This window comes from Panthera onca, chromosome B3 (assembly GCF_046562875.1).
Source record: "Panthera onca isolate mPanOnc1 chromosome B3, mPanOnc1 haplotype 2, whole genome shotgun sequence".
NCBI classification, from domain to species: Eukaryota; Metazoa; Chordata; class Mammalia; order Carnivora; family Felidae; genus Panthera; species Panthera onca.
Genome location: NC_138344.1, coordinates 59,481,843 through 59,494,335, shown reverse-complemented (window position 1 = coordinate 59,494,335; position 12,493 = coordinate 59,481,843). Strand labels below are relative to the sequence as shown.

The following is a 12,493-nucleotide window of genomic DNA, read 5'->3' as shown; positions in this document are numbered from 1 at the left end:
ACAAAGATATAAATACCAGGAGAGAGGGTCATGAGCAGCCATTTCAGAGACTGGGTACCCAGAAAGGTTAGAGGAATTTAAAGGAGAGAAAGTTTTAGGACTTGAGGAAGGGAGATGGAAGAGACATTAACTGAATGCCTATAAGGAGCCAAACCCTTTATATCTACATTAATCTCTTTTACAACACTAAGGGGTAGAGATTATCCCCATTTTTCACAGAAAGGAATTGAAGCATGGAGAAAATAAATGTCTAAAATCAAATCCAGTAAGTAGCAGAGTCAGGATTTATATGATTTGTATGTTACATATGCCATCAATGTTGATCGAGTATATTTAGTATGTACCAAAGGGTGGGATAATATGCTACTTGCGGTCTGAAAAGTAATTTGGGGTAGTATAGAAACATAGCATTAAATATTAAAAATATAAAAACTATATATATAGTTTTTTTTCTTTTAAGTAGGCTCCATGCCCAGTGCAGAGCTCAACACAGGACTTGAAATCCTGACCCTGAGATCAAGACTTGAGCTGAGATCAAGAGTCCAACAACACTTGGGGTGCCTGGGTGGCTCAGTCGGTTAAGTAAGTGTCTGACTTTTACTTGGAATTCTCTGTCTCCCTCTCTCTCTGGCCCGCCCGCCCCCCCCCCCACCCCCGCGCTAGTTCACCCATGCTCTCTCTCAAAATGTAAAATAAACATTAAAAAATTGTTTTTAAAAAAGTCCAATGCTTAATTGAGTTACACTGAGTTACCCAGGCACCCCTGAAAATATAAAAAGTATTTTTAGTCCTCTGTATCAAGAGAAAGCTTCAGTTTTAAAGTCTGTGTTACCTCTCCAAAAACTTGTTAATTTCTCTTTTTTAAGAAAGAGAGGGCAGGGGCTCCTGGGTGGCTCAGTTGGTTGTGGGCCCAACTCTTGATTTCAGCTTAGGTCATGACCTCAAAGCTTGTGGGTTTGAGCCCCACACTGGGCTCTGTGCTCACAGCACGGACCCTGCTTGGGGTTCTCTCCCTCTCTCTCTCAAAATAAGTAAACTAACAAAACAAGAGTGGGCAGGCCACACTCATTATCTTTCACAATGATTTTACTTTGGCAGAATTTGAGAATACATTTCGTTTTCATTGTATTGACTTTTATAGTTACTCTCCATTAGTGGTCAGGTTAAACTGATTTTAAATTTACTAAAGGAATACGAAATTTGACTTATATCCTTTAAGATTGATACAATCTTAAGTAATAGTAGTTCCAGTGATACTTTGGTATGGCAAAAATCGTGAAGATGGCATTGACTGAGAGGTTTATTGCCTTCCCATCAGGTCTATGTTGGGGGGGGGGTGCTGGGGAAGAGGAGCTAGTTGGAAGTTCCAGCCTTAACTTGGTTCTGCTATGGGCACCAACTGGAGAGAATCAAATAATAAAATTTACAAACATTCCTTTCCTGTGGTATTTCCTAATCATTTCTTTATCCAATGAATTCCTCAGGGCTGTTGGGGAGTCTTGTAGACAGATTAATGGAGTTGGGAAGGAGAGTGAATTTAATGGGAAACCTAAGCTTCCTGCCCTATTCAATTGCCTCTTACAAACCAGATGTGGCTGGTGCAGGTAGTATAGTGGGGAAACATCCGGAGGGAGAAAAGGACACAGTCTGCGCATTTCCCAATCTCTTAGTCCCTGATCCTACTCCATAGTCTGTGATTTGGGGGTCCTCCAACATTTCCAAGCTATTGCATCTTCACATTTAATATTTTTGTGGGAAACGAATAGGACCAAAGTTTTAGGACACACGGGATGTGGTTGCTAATTTCTCTTGGAGGGATTTGCGGTGAGGGTACAACGTGGCTGGAAGGGGGTTTCTGAAACTTGTGTTTCTACCTGATTTTACCTTATAGGTGAACAATTCATGTCTAAATACGTGGTTGGTGGGGATAAATCCTAACAGGGCGAAATTTAGTCCCAAAGTCCTGGTAATACAAAACAGACTAAACCATTTCGGCCCCCAAGAACACCCGGCCTCTGTCCCCTACCGTACCCTTCTGGCGAATTTGCCGGCGTCCCAAACCGTTTCCGCATGAGGTCACTCTGCCAAGTCACGTGCTCGAGCCCGCGGGAACGCCACATCGCCAGCCGCACCCCTCCACCCCCATCCTGTCCACGTGACCCGGCCTACTTTCTCCCCGCCCGACCCAAGGCCTCGCTCAGGAAGCCCCGCCCCACGCAGCGCATTCGACCTGTGAACCCCCGCCCCACATCCGCCCGGGCCGGAGCGTGGCCCGCAACCCCACGTGTTTCTCCTTGCCCAATGGGAGGCCGAGCCCGGGCTCGAAGGGGCGGGGAGGAAAGGACGACTTCGTTACGCTTGGAGAAGGGGGCGGGGCCTGCAACGTCGGACAGAACGAGGGGACGCAACGGAGGCAGGCCGGAGCCGCTGCCGTCGCCATGACCCGTGAGCACCGAGGCCCTCTCTCTCTCTTGCCCCTTTCTCCCCGTCCACCCTAAACACTACTGCCGAATCTTGGCATTGACCTCCTCTTGGCTTCCCCAGGGAGGTCTTCTTCTGGCAGGGCTCTTTTGCGACCCTTACACGGAGCCCGGAAATCGGCCTTTTGCCCACCGCCACTTCTTGAGAACCCCCTCCCCCTCCTCTCGCCCCAGTCAAGCAGAGGCCTTCCGCGACCTCCCGTGGTGTGGGGAAAAGCCCCGCGCCCCTGTGATAGGCCCAGAGTCCCCCAGATTGCAGCCCATCCCCCACAGAGATCCAAACTGTGCACACACTAGCAGCCTGGACCTCGGTGCCGCCCGAAACTCGAAACACGCCTTGAGCGGACTCCTCGGAGCCGTCCTTCCCCCTCCCGATTTGACCTGCCCCGTGGCACCTTGCCACCAGCGCCCCCCCCCCCCCATTCCCCGCCCCACTTAGCAGCCTAGGCCCCGAAATGGGTCGGTGTTGGGGCTGGGGAATGAGCGTGGGACCCTGCTGGTGTCCTGGTGAGGGAAGAGGGTCGCCGGTGTGTGGCCATAAAGGCCCCCCGCGTCTCACCTTTTACCTTCTTTCTTTAGGCGGTAACCAGCGCGAGCTCGCCCGCCAGAAGAATATGAAAAAGCAGAGCGACTCGGTTAAGGGAAAGCGCCGAGATGACGGGCTTTCTGCTGCCGCCCGCAAGCAGAGGTAGCCCCAGGGAGGGGAGGGGAGGGAACGGGTGAGACCTGGGCTAGACCAAGGGTTGTACCAGGAAAGAGAGCTACCTCAGGGCTTGCATCTGAACTAGTGAGGGGCAGAGTGCATTGCTTCCTCTAGGGTTTTATTTCCTCCCCACCCTCCAAATTGTTAGCACAGCCTGACAGGAAGGGACTGGGGCGGGTGCCTGCCCTCGGTTGATGTCTGAGTGCCCCTGAGTCTGACCTTAAGGGCAAGGGCAGGGAGCTTCACATTTCAAATGCGGTAGTGGTTATGACAGCACGGTACTTATGGCCCTCTTTGGTGTTGAGTTTCTCCTCCCTTCTCCCAACCTTCTCACTGGTGTTGCTGGGTGTGGTACTCAGCAAAGAATAGCTTTGGGCCTGTGTGGCCAGACTTCTGACCCCTTAGGCAACAGCCAGATAGAGACTGATTGCCTTTTAAGCCTCAGCTCTCTTCCTCTTGTTCTCCTAGGGTGGGAATACAGCAGGCACACGCTGAATTTTGTCCCATCCACTTCCATCTTATCCTTTGTGCCCTTCATCCCCCTGCATCTTGTCCTTTTTGCCCTCTGGTACCTCCCAGTGCCCCATCATCTCTACCCCTAGGGACTCGGAGATCATGCAGCAGAAGCAGAAAAAGGCAAACGAGAAGAAGGAGGAACCCAAGTAGCTTTGTGGCTTCGTGTCCAACCCTCTTGCCCTTCGCCTGTGTGCCTGGAGCCAGTCCCACCACGCTCGCGTTTTCTCCTGTAGTGCTCACAGGTCCCAGCACCGATGGCATTCCCTTTGCCCTGAGTCTGCAGCGGGTCCCTTTTGTGCTTCCTTCCCCTCAGGTAGCCTCTCTCCCCCTGGGCCACTCCTGGGGGTGAGGGGGTTACCCCTTCCCAGTGTTTTTTATTCCTGTGGGGCTCACCCCAAAGTATTAAAAGTAGCTTTGTAATTTCTTGAGCGCCTGGTTTGACTGGGGATTTGGGGGGATGGGGATGGAGGAATGGCTGCCCTTTCCCACCAAAAGGGGAGAGAACTTTAGACTCTAAAAGGTTTTAGATACGTAGACTAAGTGAAATATCACAGAAAAATTCTTTATTATACTACAACAAACAGACAAGTACTCCAGGTATGTGGTAGAGGAATCCTCTAAGAACCGTAGGAACTTCTTTTCTGTGATTTTTGTTCCCACCCAGACCTTGAACACCATCCCAAGGATGGAGTTGAGGGTCTAAGAAGGAAGGCTTCAAGACCTAAGTTTATGCCCCTCTTTCTCATTCTTCCTCATTTTGTTCGCCTGCTTGATAGTTGGCTCCCAAATCCTGCTGCTCTCTAGTATTCACATTCTCTTCTGTTCTGTCATTCTTCAAGGATTGAGGGTGGTTTTTGTCTTCCTGCTTCCTTTGACCTCAAGATCAGGATTAAAACCTAGGGTGGTCTTTGTTCCTTTCTTTCTGTGTCCTGGTTTGTTCTGGGCTGCTTATCTCCCTGGGCCCAGGGCTTGCTTATTTTCCTTTTTATCTCCAAGGGCAGACCCAAGTAAGTCTTCAGTCCTTGGTCTTTCCCTGCCCCCATCTCCATGCTGAGAGCCAGGAAAGGGCTGGTGCCACACTGTCTGCTGGGATCAGCAGTGGTTCCTGAGCTGCTAACTTGGGAGTTAGGTTCTTGAGCTGGGGTAAAGATGTAACAGTAGCTCCAGTGAGTCATATACTCTGCCCATGGCATTTAGAGTATGTATGGCCACTTTTCTCCTATTCAGACATAGTACTGACTTCAGTCTAAAGGGAGATAACTGCCCATTATGTCCTTGAGGTATCTGCTGCGCTGGACAGTTCCTCAGTCAAAACTAGGAGTACAACCTCAAGGGAACCCCCAGTTTGTTAACAGTACCTAGCTGAATATTTGTTATCTTGCAGTACTGATGCGATGGCATTGTCGCCTGAAAGTAGGTGACTGGAGGTCCTGGGTGGGGGACCAACAGAGTGGTGCCAGGAGCAGCCCAAGATAGAGGAGTACACAGGCCCAGCATGAGGCAACCTTGACCCAGAAGGTAGCCCAGCTACCCTTGGTGAAGGTCTTTTCCAGTTCTGCTCCCTCATAGCTGTGGAACCAAAGTCTTTGGTTAGAGAATATGTAGGACCTTAGCTTTTAGACCTGTCCTACCTCCCCACCAAAGATGATGGCAGACCCATGTTTGTCTCCAGAGAACCCTTAGGACTGGCCTTAAGTTGCTCTTCCTAAAATAGCTTTTCAGAAGTATAGCCCAGGCCCACTTCCATCCTACCTGAACCAGTTGGTAAGGGTAACCATGACATAGAGTGATGCAAGGAAGAAGACAAAATGGAAGGCAGAATAGCTGTAGGAGAAATGCTGGGCTTGCACTGGAGGAGCTGGAGAGGTCTCTTGGTCAGTTGGCCTGGTAGCCCCACCCCTCTGCCCTGGAGAGAGGGAAGGGCTGCTGGGAGCAGTGCCACTGAAACACTTCTTCCCTCCTCCCCCAGTTTCTTTTGTGAAGGCGCTCCAGGGCTCTTTGGCACTCTGCAGAAATCTACATGTTCTAATGGACATTCTTATGGACACTCACCTTCCTCTGGTTTCACTGTTTCAGGGCAGCAGAAACAGAGTGAGGGCTTCTGTAAAACAAAAGGCAACATGTTTTGGAATGACTTTTAAGAAAGAATGTGAGGGTATTAATATAGAAAACTCCCCCTTCTCTGAAAAGATAGGCTGGTATACAAAGTGGAGGCACATCTGGGTTCAAATTCTAGCTCCAGCATATAACTGGCTATGAAAACTTTGGTAAGATGTTTAACCTTTTGTGCCTCAATTTCTCCATTTGTAAAATGGAGCAAATACCTACCTCACAGGGTTGTTGTGAGGATTAAATTAAAAGAGATTATGAATGTAAAGTATCTAGCACAGTGCCTAGCACATTGTGGGTACTCAATAAAAGGTAATAGCAGCTAGAATCTGAGTATTCTGGGTAGAGGCTGGTAGGGTGTGTGTGTGTGTTTGTCTTTGTGTGTGAGGGGGGAAGGGCATTGGGGATATTGAGCTCTCCATCCTCACCTGGAACTCATAGCTGTAAACCTTGATGATCCACAAGGGCCCAAATACCTCAGCCAGGTAGGAAGCCTCATTGCTGAGAAAGAAGAGACAGTTCTCAAGCAGGTCCAGTCAAATAGCAAGAGTTGCCTGAGACTGTATTGCTAGCTGGTCCATGTTGGTAATTCTCAGGAGGGTATTGTATTCCCAGAGCCCGTTCACCATAAAGATTTATAAATCTCGTCATGTGAGGGCCCTAAAAATCTTTGTACATATTTTTAATTCTCAAGTCATTCTCCCTGCCCCCTTCATCTCATACAGATCATCTGACAAGTGCTATTCTTAGAAACTGTTTCTGTTTATGGGGAACTTTCCTCACTCTTGTCTTGCTTTCAAGTTCAAATAAACCATGATCCCAGACAGTCTCCTGACCATCCTTCTCTGTCCTGGATATCCTCCCTTCTCTCCTACCTCTCCCCTTGATACTTTTACGCACCAAGCGAAAAGCACACAAGTATACATGATGCCAGCACTCAGCACTGCCAGCGATGTATATGGTGTTTGTGATTCCATTTTACTCAGGCCAGGCAGGCACAGAGTGTGGTTCTGTCCTTCAAAGATAACTGAGAAGGAGCAACAGAAGAAAGGTGGTAAGAACAAAGAACTAAGTATTTGGCAGGAACAAAAGGTTTTAGCATGGAGAGTCCAGGTCTGGTTCTTACCACTCTCTGGAGGACGGCTGGACAGTGCAGAGAAGGTAAGGTACATGATATAGCAGCTGATGATAGAGGCCTGTAGAAGGCCAGAACGGGGTTGCTCTGCGGAGAGTGGAGATAATTGCTTTAGTTTACAGGGTAGTAATTTACACTCTGCCCCCATCTACACTATAGCCCACCCTTTGGAGGAAGTAGACAATTGACTAAGATTAGGGAGGCTAATGAATATTTCTATGCTAAAGGTCTTCCAGATTTGTAATGTTGCAAGGCATGTACCCACTGAGGCGGATGCAGGGAGCGATGGAGAGAAAGGAGAGGAGGCCACAGAAACAAAGGTGTAGACTAAGCAGCATCTTGTTGAGCAGGCAGCCAGCTGGATGTGTGTAGTGGTGGAACAGGAGCACAGTTGCCACACCTGCCATGCTGTAGAATCCCAGGGAGGCCAGCAGTACAGCTAGGAACCAGCGGCAGTCTTGGGCTGCACCTGTCTGCCTAAGGGTAGGATGTGGGCAGTGGTTTGGGGCTCCACTTCTTTTTACCCATTACTATTCCTCCTCTCCTGGAACACTGGTGTGATTACTCATCCTACCTAACCCACAGAGTCATCACATTTCTGAGCTTTTTGGTAATGCTCAGTGGGAAGTTAATGGGACCATTGACCTGTCATGCCCTTTACCTAACCCACTGAGGCTAGTAATGTCAGACAACCTTCCCAAGAAGAACCTTTGGGCTTAGAGGTGCTCCTTACCAGTTTTTGTTCCAGGAATGGGCAAAGGCTGTGATAAGCACCAACTGCAGCAGGATGAATGTGAAGCCTCCACAGATGCCAATGTAATGCCAGGCTACAAGTGGGGCACCAGTGGGAAAATGTAGCTGTTCATATCATTACTTCTGGTTTTCTTCCTACCCTCTCTTTCTCTTAGAAAAACTATCAGGTTACTCCTGCTAATTAGGATATGAGATGGAAGGTACCTGGGAAGAGATGCTCATCAGGGATGCAGAAGGCAATAGCACAGAGACCTAGCAGGAACAGCAGTTTGAGGAACCAGAAGCTGGTTAGGAGACAAAACAAGACTCAAGAAAAGGCAAAGGAGAGTGAACAGTGCCTATGGAGAAAGGCAAAGAAGAAACCAAAACTATAGGAAAGAGGAGAGAAGAGACAACTAAGTATAGGAAAGGAGGAAGCAGTCCCATGTGAGAGGGCCTAGAAACTGGTCCATCACAGCCTATTCCAAATTCTAACTCTTATACCTAAATAATGTCTGGACAATGTTGCAACAGTTGATAAAGGGTCTGCCTATAATAACCCCATTGTCATCTCCATTTTAGAAACTAGAAACTCAAGGAGGGAGGGTAAGTATGTGGCTCATGGTCACACAGTAAGTATGGCAGAAGTAGAGACTTAAATCTGTTTTTGGATTTTTCACACTGCTGTTACTTCATCTTGAAATTTCCTTTACTCAGCTTATGTCTACTTCCCTCCCCATCCTCACCCCACCCAAAGTGTATATACACAAACCTATTGTGTAGTTGTGCCCGCAGGCTGGTAGGGGAGTGGAGCTGGACTAGCAGCACAGCCTGCAGCAGGTGGAAGGTGGCAGTTCCCGCACATACTCGGTACACAGCCCCAGAACCACTGAGCACTGGGCAGTGAGAGTGGCCAAACAGATGGGCACACAACCCTGAGGGCATCTGGATCTGGAGGGAGAGTCCATGTGAGAAATGTCAGGGCCCGTCATACACAGAGAGGTACCTACTTCTCATGGATGTATCCATTCACTTGTCCCCTACCCCCAATCTGAATCTTTTGTCCATGGAGGGTTTCTCCCTTTTTCTCATGTTGCAAACTGATCCCTCCCACTTACCCCATGTGCCTTCCCCCAGACCCTTTCCACTACTGTCCTTGACAGCAGAAGGCAGCAGACTGCTGAGGCCCCCACATGAAGGAGGATGTAGATCAGGCGGCTACCAGTAGACTCTGTGACAAGGGGCCATCTAGAATGGCAGCAGCAGGTACAGGGAGCAGGCCAACAGCAAGACACCTGAGGGGCAGAGCAGATGTAGGGCAGAAAGGTGGAGATTTGCTGAGGAAAGGCTTACATTAATGTATGCATTAGGTTAACCCAAGAGGCTGAATTCCAAAATTTCCCTTTCCCTTTTCTTCTCTCCTTTTACTCAGGAATTCTCAGAATCGTTTCAAGCTATTTAGGATTGCCTTCAACTGACATCAAGTAGAGCTTTCATCATAAGAGCTGATGCAGGCTTGAGCAGACCTTCCTAAAAGCCTAAGTCACACCTGGCCTCTCACCTTTCTGTAGACCTATAGATCTGGTACTGGGAAGTGGAAGGGATAGGTAGTAGTCTCTGGGCAAAGGGAAAGGCCTCAGAGGGTAAAGGAAGGCCTATCATCTTTATTGGCTCCTGTGGGTTTTCCTCCCCAGCTTCAGCCACTGTTCCCTTCCATTTTTTTCAGATAGTTCTTGCTCTAGGGACCTTCCGAACCTCTCTTCCAAGGTACGCTCTCACCTGATAGAAGGGAGGATTCACCATGACACTGCTGACTCCAGTGCGTTGTGTCCGGCGAAGGGAGGTGTTAGGGCCTGTGACCGCCTTTGCACCCACCATCGTGGTCCCAGGCATTAGACCCAGGTCCACCAGATGGAAGGTAGATGAGAAAGCAGTTTTCTTTTGTCTTCATAGGGGTGGTCACCCAGTTTAAGGTAGAATGGGGAGAGACATCAGGAAAAGAACACCGACCTCCAGGATGTGGTAAATGCAAATGTCTCTCTCAAGCTACTTCTATCCCTGGCCTTTGGCCACTCAGGCTGTTCTCCCCAGATTAGGGAGCAGTTTGCAAATCAGGCCTCTGGTGGATTAGCATTCTTAATTGGTTTAGGATTAGAGCGTATCCATCCTGGTTGGACAGAATTACTTGGGTGGGGCAGGGGGGCGGTGGTGTTGGTTGAGGGGGGTAGAATCTAGGTGAAGAGAAGGATGTCTGTCGGTTGGGAAGTCCTGGAGTGGTGATGGGCTAGGTGTGGGAGAGGGCCTTGGAGGAAACAATACTAGAACACTGGAAGGAAGTCCGAGAGACGACCTGTTGTCCTGGCTGAAGCTTCTAGAATCCAAAACATTAATGAAGGTGTGGCCCGAAGCCAGCCCCGCCTCGTCCTCTCCGGGCGGAAGTTTCGGGGCAGTTACCGGAAGTCTTCGTGAGGTGGGGCGGGGCCTTTGCGGCAGCACGGTGGGATCAGTATGGCTACCGAGGGGGATGTGGAGCTTGAGTTGGAGACTGAAACCAGCGGCCCGGAGCGGCCTCCGGAGAAGCCACGGAAGCATGACAGCGGTGCGGCGGACTTGGAGCGAGTCACCGACTACGCGGAGGAGAAGGAGATCCAGAGTTCCAATCTGGAGACGGTGAGGTTGGCCGTGAGCGTGTTTGGGTGGGCAGAGAGCGGAGGGGCCTCTTAGGTTGTAACTGTGATCCTCGCTCCCAAGACGGGGACCCCATCTAGTTGGCGAGAGAAGGCAAAAGGGAAACCGTCATTAGAGCCCTCCGCTTGCAAAGGAGCTTGACGAAGATTGGGTTTAAGGTGGACAGAATTGAATTAAACCTAGGCCTTGCTTCCTGATACACTCGTCATCGCGAATGGACCCCCTGACCCGCTTATTACTGGCTTTTTAGATTGTTAGCAATTGTGGGTAGCAGAGCAGTAACCAGATATTTTCCCCCCATAGGCGATGTCCGTGATTGGAGACAGAAGATCCCGGGAGCAGAAAGCCAAACAGGAGCGGTAAGTTTACCTACGTGCAGCCAGCCCTACCAGTTCATCTCTTTCCCCCATACAAAAATAAAGGCATCGTTAAGCCTTTATACCTTGTACTGTTCTTCAACTCTGTCACCAGTTCCTGCATATATAAGGTTTCAGCCTTACTCTCGTGTCGGTTGGAAGGAAAGGCCTCCTGACAGTCCCTGCTGCCTCTCCTAGATTCCAGACAGGAGGGGAAGGGGGTGTTAGGTGAGGGAGTGGAAGTCATTTTGTGTTTTCACTCAACAGTGTTTGTCAGAAGTCATTTATTTGGAAGGCACAGCTGGGAATGATCCTTCCTGGGATGGTGAAGACTGGTGAGTTTAGAGAAGGAGGATTAATGTACATGAATATTTGCAGGGAGAAGGAACTGGCCAAAGTCACCATTAAGAAGGAAGATCTGGAGCTGATAGTGAGTAGTAATGCTTAACTAGTGTATGGGCAGAGGAGTTTACATTGCTGAATTGGGGTTGTTTACTGAAACAAGTAGAGTCAGCAAGTCTTGGTGGCATTTTAATACTCCAGAAGAGGCTTGGGTAACATCATTGATCCTTTTCCTGCAGATGACAGAGATGGAGATCTCACGAGCAGCAGCAGAACGGAGCTTGAGGGAACACATGGGCAATGTGGTAGAGGCTCTTATTGCCTTAACCAACTGATCTTTGCTTTCTCAGACCCACTCACTGGATTATTTTATTTCAATAAAGACTTATTCTTATTTTGCAATTATCTTGGATCAAGTGCTATATGTATCATACTGTAATTTATTGTAGCAAATTTACATGTTGGAATATAACTGAATTTAAGCAACTCCCCTCATCCCCCCAGGATTTCATGAAATTATATGAAGGATCAGTATAGAAAAATACCTCATGACCTCATGTTCACATGCAGATGCTAGGTGGCAGGCCAAACTCAACTCATCTAACTAGCTAAATAGTATTCAAGGTATATTTGGAGTCTCAGCAAAATTGCTGAAGCCCATGGCATGGTCTCTACAGTGGTTTACGAATAACTCAAAGAGCAGTACTTGCTAAGGAGCCACAGTATATAGATGTAAGCCACTAGTCTTGTTCATAAGCCACTGGATTAAGAATTTAAATACTGAGGTAGAAACATGGTAAGTGCAATAGAAGAGATCAAAGCTTAGATCTTATACAGAATTAATCTATGAAAGACTTTATGAAGTTGATTTAGTATTTGAATTCTGAGCCACTGTTAACACTACCTTACATTCCATTTTCTATCCTGGAGCGAAGACCATTTCACTTGCTGAGCTGCTTCAACTGTAAAATGATACATACCTGATAGAGTTTAAAATTTTTTTTAAACGTTTATTCATTTTTGAAAACATGAGCTGGGGAGAGGCAGATAGAAAGGAGAATACAGATTCCAAAGCAGGCTCCAGGCTTGAGCTGTGAATAGAGCCTGACGCAGGGCTCAAACTCACAAACTGTGAGATCATGACCTGAGCCGAAGTCAGCCACTTCACTGACCGAGCCACCCAGGCGCCCCTGAATAGATTTAGAACCTATGAGTTGGTGAATGTAAAAAGCTTAGTGTCTGCCTCAGAGTAGACACTCAAATAGCTATAAACATGTTCTTAAAAGAATGTAAATGTCTTGGGGTGCCTGGTTGCTGATTCTTGATTTTGCTTCAGGTCATGATCTCATGGTTTGTGAGATTGAGCCCCATCGGCTTCACGCACACAGCAAAGAGCCTGCTTGGGATTCTTTCTCTCCTTCTCTTCTCCCTC

General features: G+C 48.3%; 4 protein-coding genes across 8 annotated transcripts in view; 2 read left to right on the top strand and 2 right to left on the bottom strand.

The window, feature by feature from the left end:
* ELL3 (elongation factor for RNA polymerase II 3) overlaps positions 1-2,197 on the bottom strand; it is a 38,702-nt gene extending 36,505 nt beyond the window's left edge. Inside the window, exon 1 of one of the 3 annotated variants that reach the window (XM_081795881.1) lies at positions 2,032-2,197. In XM_081795881.1, coding sequence (XP_081652007.1) covers positions 2,032-2,120 — 89 coding nt within the window. In that variant the 5' untranslated portion in view covers positions 2,121-2,197. The remainder of the gene's footprint in view (positions 1-2,031) is intronic. The other 2 variants (XM_078448568.2, XM_060618722.3) reach the window with 2 other exon arrangements.
* A 113-nt stretch (positions 2,198-2,310) lies between these two features.
* On the top strand, positions 2,311-4,123 carry SERF2 (small EDRK-rich factor 2). Of its 2 annotated transcripts, none has more exons than XM_060618728.2 (3): positions 2,311-2,445; positions 3,060-3,168; positions 3,763-4,123. In XM_060618728.2, exons 1-3 carry the CDS (start codon positions 2,439-2,441, stop codon positions 4,046-4,048), a joined length of 402 nt encoding a protein of 133 aa, XP_060474711.1. In that variant the 5' UTR covers positions 2,311-2,438; the 3' UTR covers positions 4,049-4,123. The 2 variants fall into 2 exon arrangements, with proteins under 2 accessions (XP_060474711.1, XP_060474710.1); XM_060618727.2 differs by having other exon boundaries at positions 2,312-2,445; positions 3,786-3,904.
* Positions 4,124-4,434: 311 nt separating this feature from the next.
* SERINC4 (serine incorporator 4) lies at positions 4,435-9,781 on the bottom strand. Its single transcript, XM_060618729.3, has 12 exons — positions 9,455-9,781; positions 8,794-8,970; positions 8,448-8,626; positions 7,901-7,980; positions 7,677-7,770; positions 7,209-7,420; positions 6,935-7,030; positions 6,709-6,835; positions 6,237-6,309; positions 5,752-5,800; positions 5,452-5,605; positions 4,435-5,268 (listed from the first exon to the last, which is right to left on the bottom strand). Exons 1-12 carry the CDS (start codon positions 9,566-9,568, stop codon positions 5,073-5,075), a joined length of 1,551 nt encoding a protein of 516 aa, XP_060474712.1. The 5' UTR covers positions 9,569-9,781; the 3' UTR covers positions 4,435-5,072.
* Positions 9,782-9,974: 193 nt separating this feature from the next.
* HYPK (huntingtin interacting protein K) lies at positions 9,975-11,515 on the top strand. Of its 2 annotated transcripts, none has more exons than XM_060618724.3 (4): positions 9,975-10,345; positions 10,667-10,722; positions 10,987-11,054; positions 11,301-11,515. In XM_060618724.3, exons 1-4 carry the CDS (start codon positions 10,184-10,186, stop codon positions 11,498-11,500), a joined length of 486 nt encoding a protein of 161 aa, XP_060474707.1. In that variant the 5' UTR covers positions 9,975-10,183; the 3' UTR covers positions 11,501-11,515. The 2 variants fall into 2 exon arrangements, with proteins under 2 accessions (XP_060474707.1, XP_060474708.1); XM_060618725.3 differs by lacking the exon at positions 10,987-11,054 and adding an exon at positions 11,098-11,149 and having other exon boundaries at positions 11,301-11,466.
* The last annotated feature ends 978 nt before the right edge of the window (positions 11,516-12,493 follow it).

Excerpts from the sequence above, each read along its gene's own strand:
- HYPK (XM_060618724.3), top strand. The coding sequence starts at position 10,184 with ATGGCTACCGAGGGGGATGTGGAGCTTGAGTTGGAGACTGAAACCAGC. Across the intron at positions 10,723-10,986 it reads CAGAAAGCCAAACAGGAGCG|TGTTTGTCAGAAGTCATTTA; the intron begins GTAAGTTTACCT and ends TTCACTCAACAG. Across the intron at positions 11,055-11,300 it reads TCCTGGGATGGTGAAGACTG|ATGACAGAGATGGAGATCTC; the intron begins GTGAGTTTAGAG and ends CTTTTCCTGCAG.
- SERF2 (XM_060618728.2), top strand. Across the intron at positions 3,169-3,762 it reads GCTGCCGCCCGCAAGCAGAG|TGCCCCATCATCTCTACCCC; the intron begins GTAGCCCCAGGG and ends GGTACCTCCCAG.
- SERINC4 (XM_060618729.3), bottom strand. The coding sequence starts at position 9,568 with ATGCCTGGGACCACGATGGTGGGTGCAAAGGCGGTCACAGGCCCTAAC. Across the intron at positions 6,836-6,934 it reads CAGCCGTCCTCCAGAGAGTG|TTATCTTTGAAGGACAGAAC; the intron begins GTAAGAACCAGA and ends GCTCCTTCTCAG. Across the intron at positions 5,606-5,751 it reads AACAGTGAAACCAGAGGAAG|GGCAGAGGGGTGGGGCTACC; the intron begins GTGAGTGTCCAT and ends CCCTCTCTCCAG.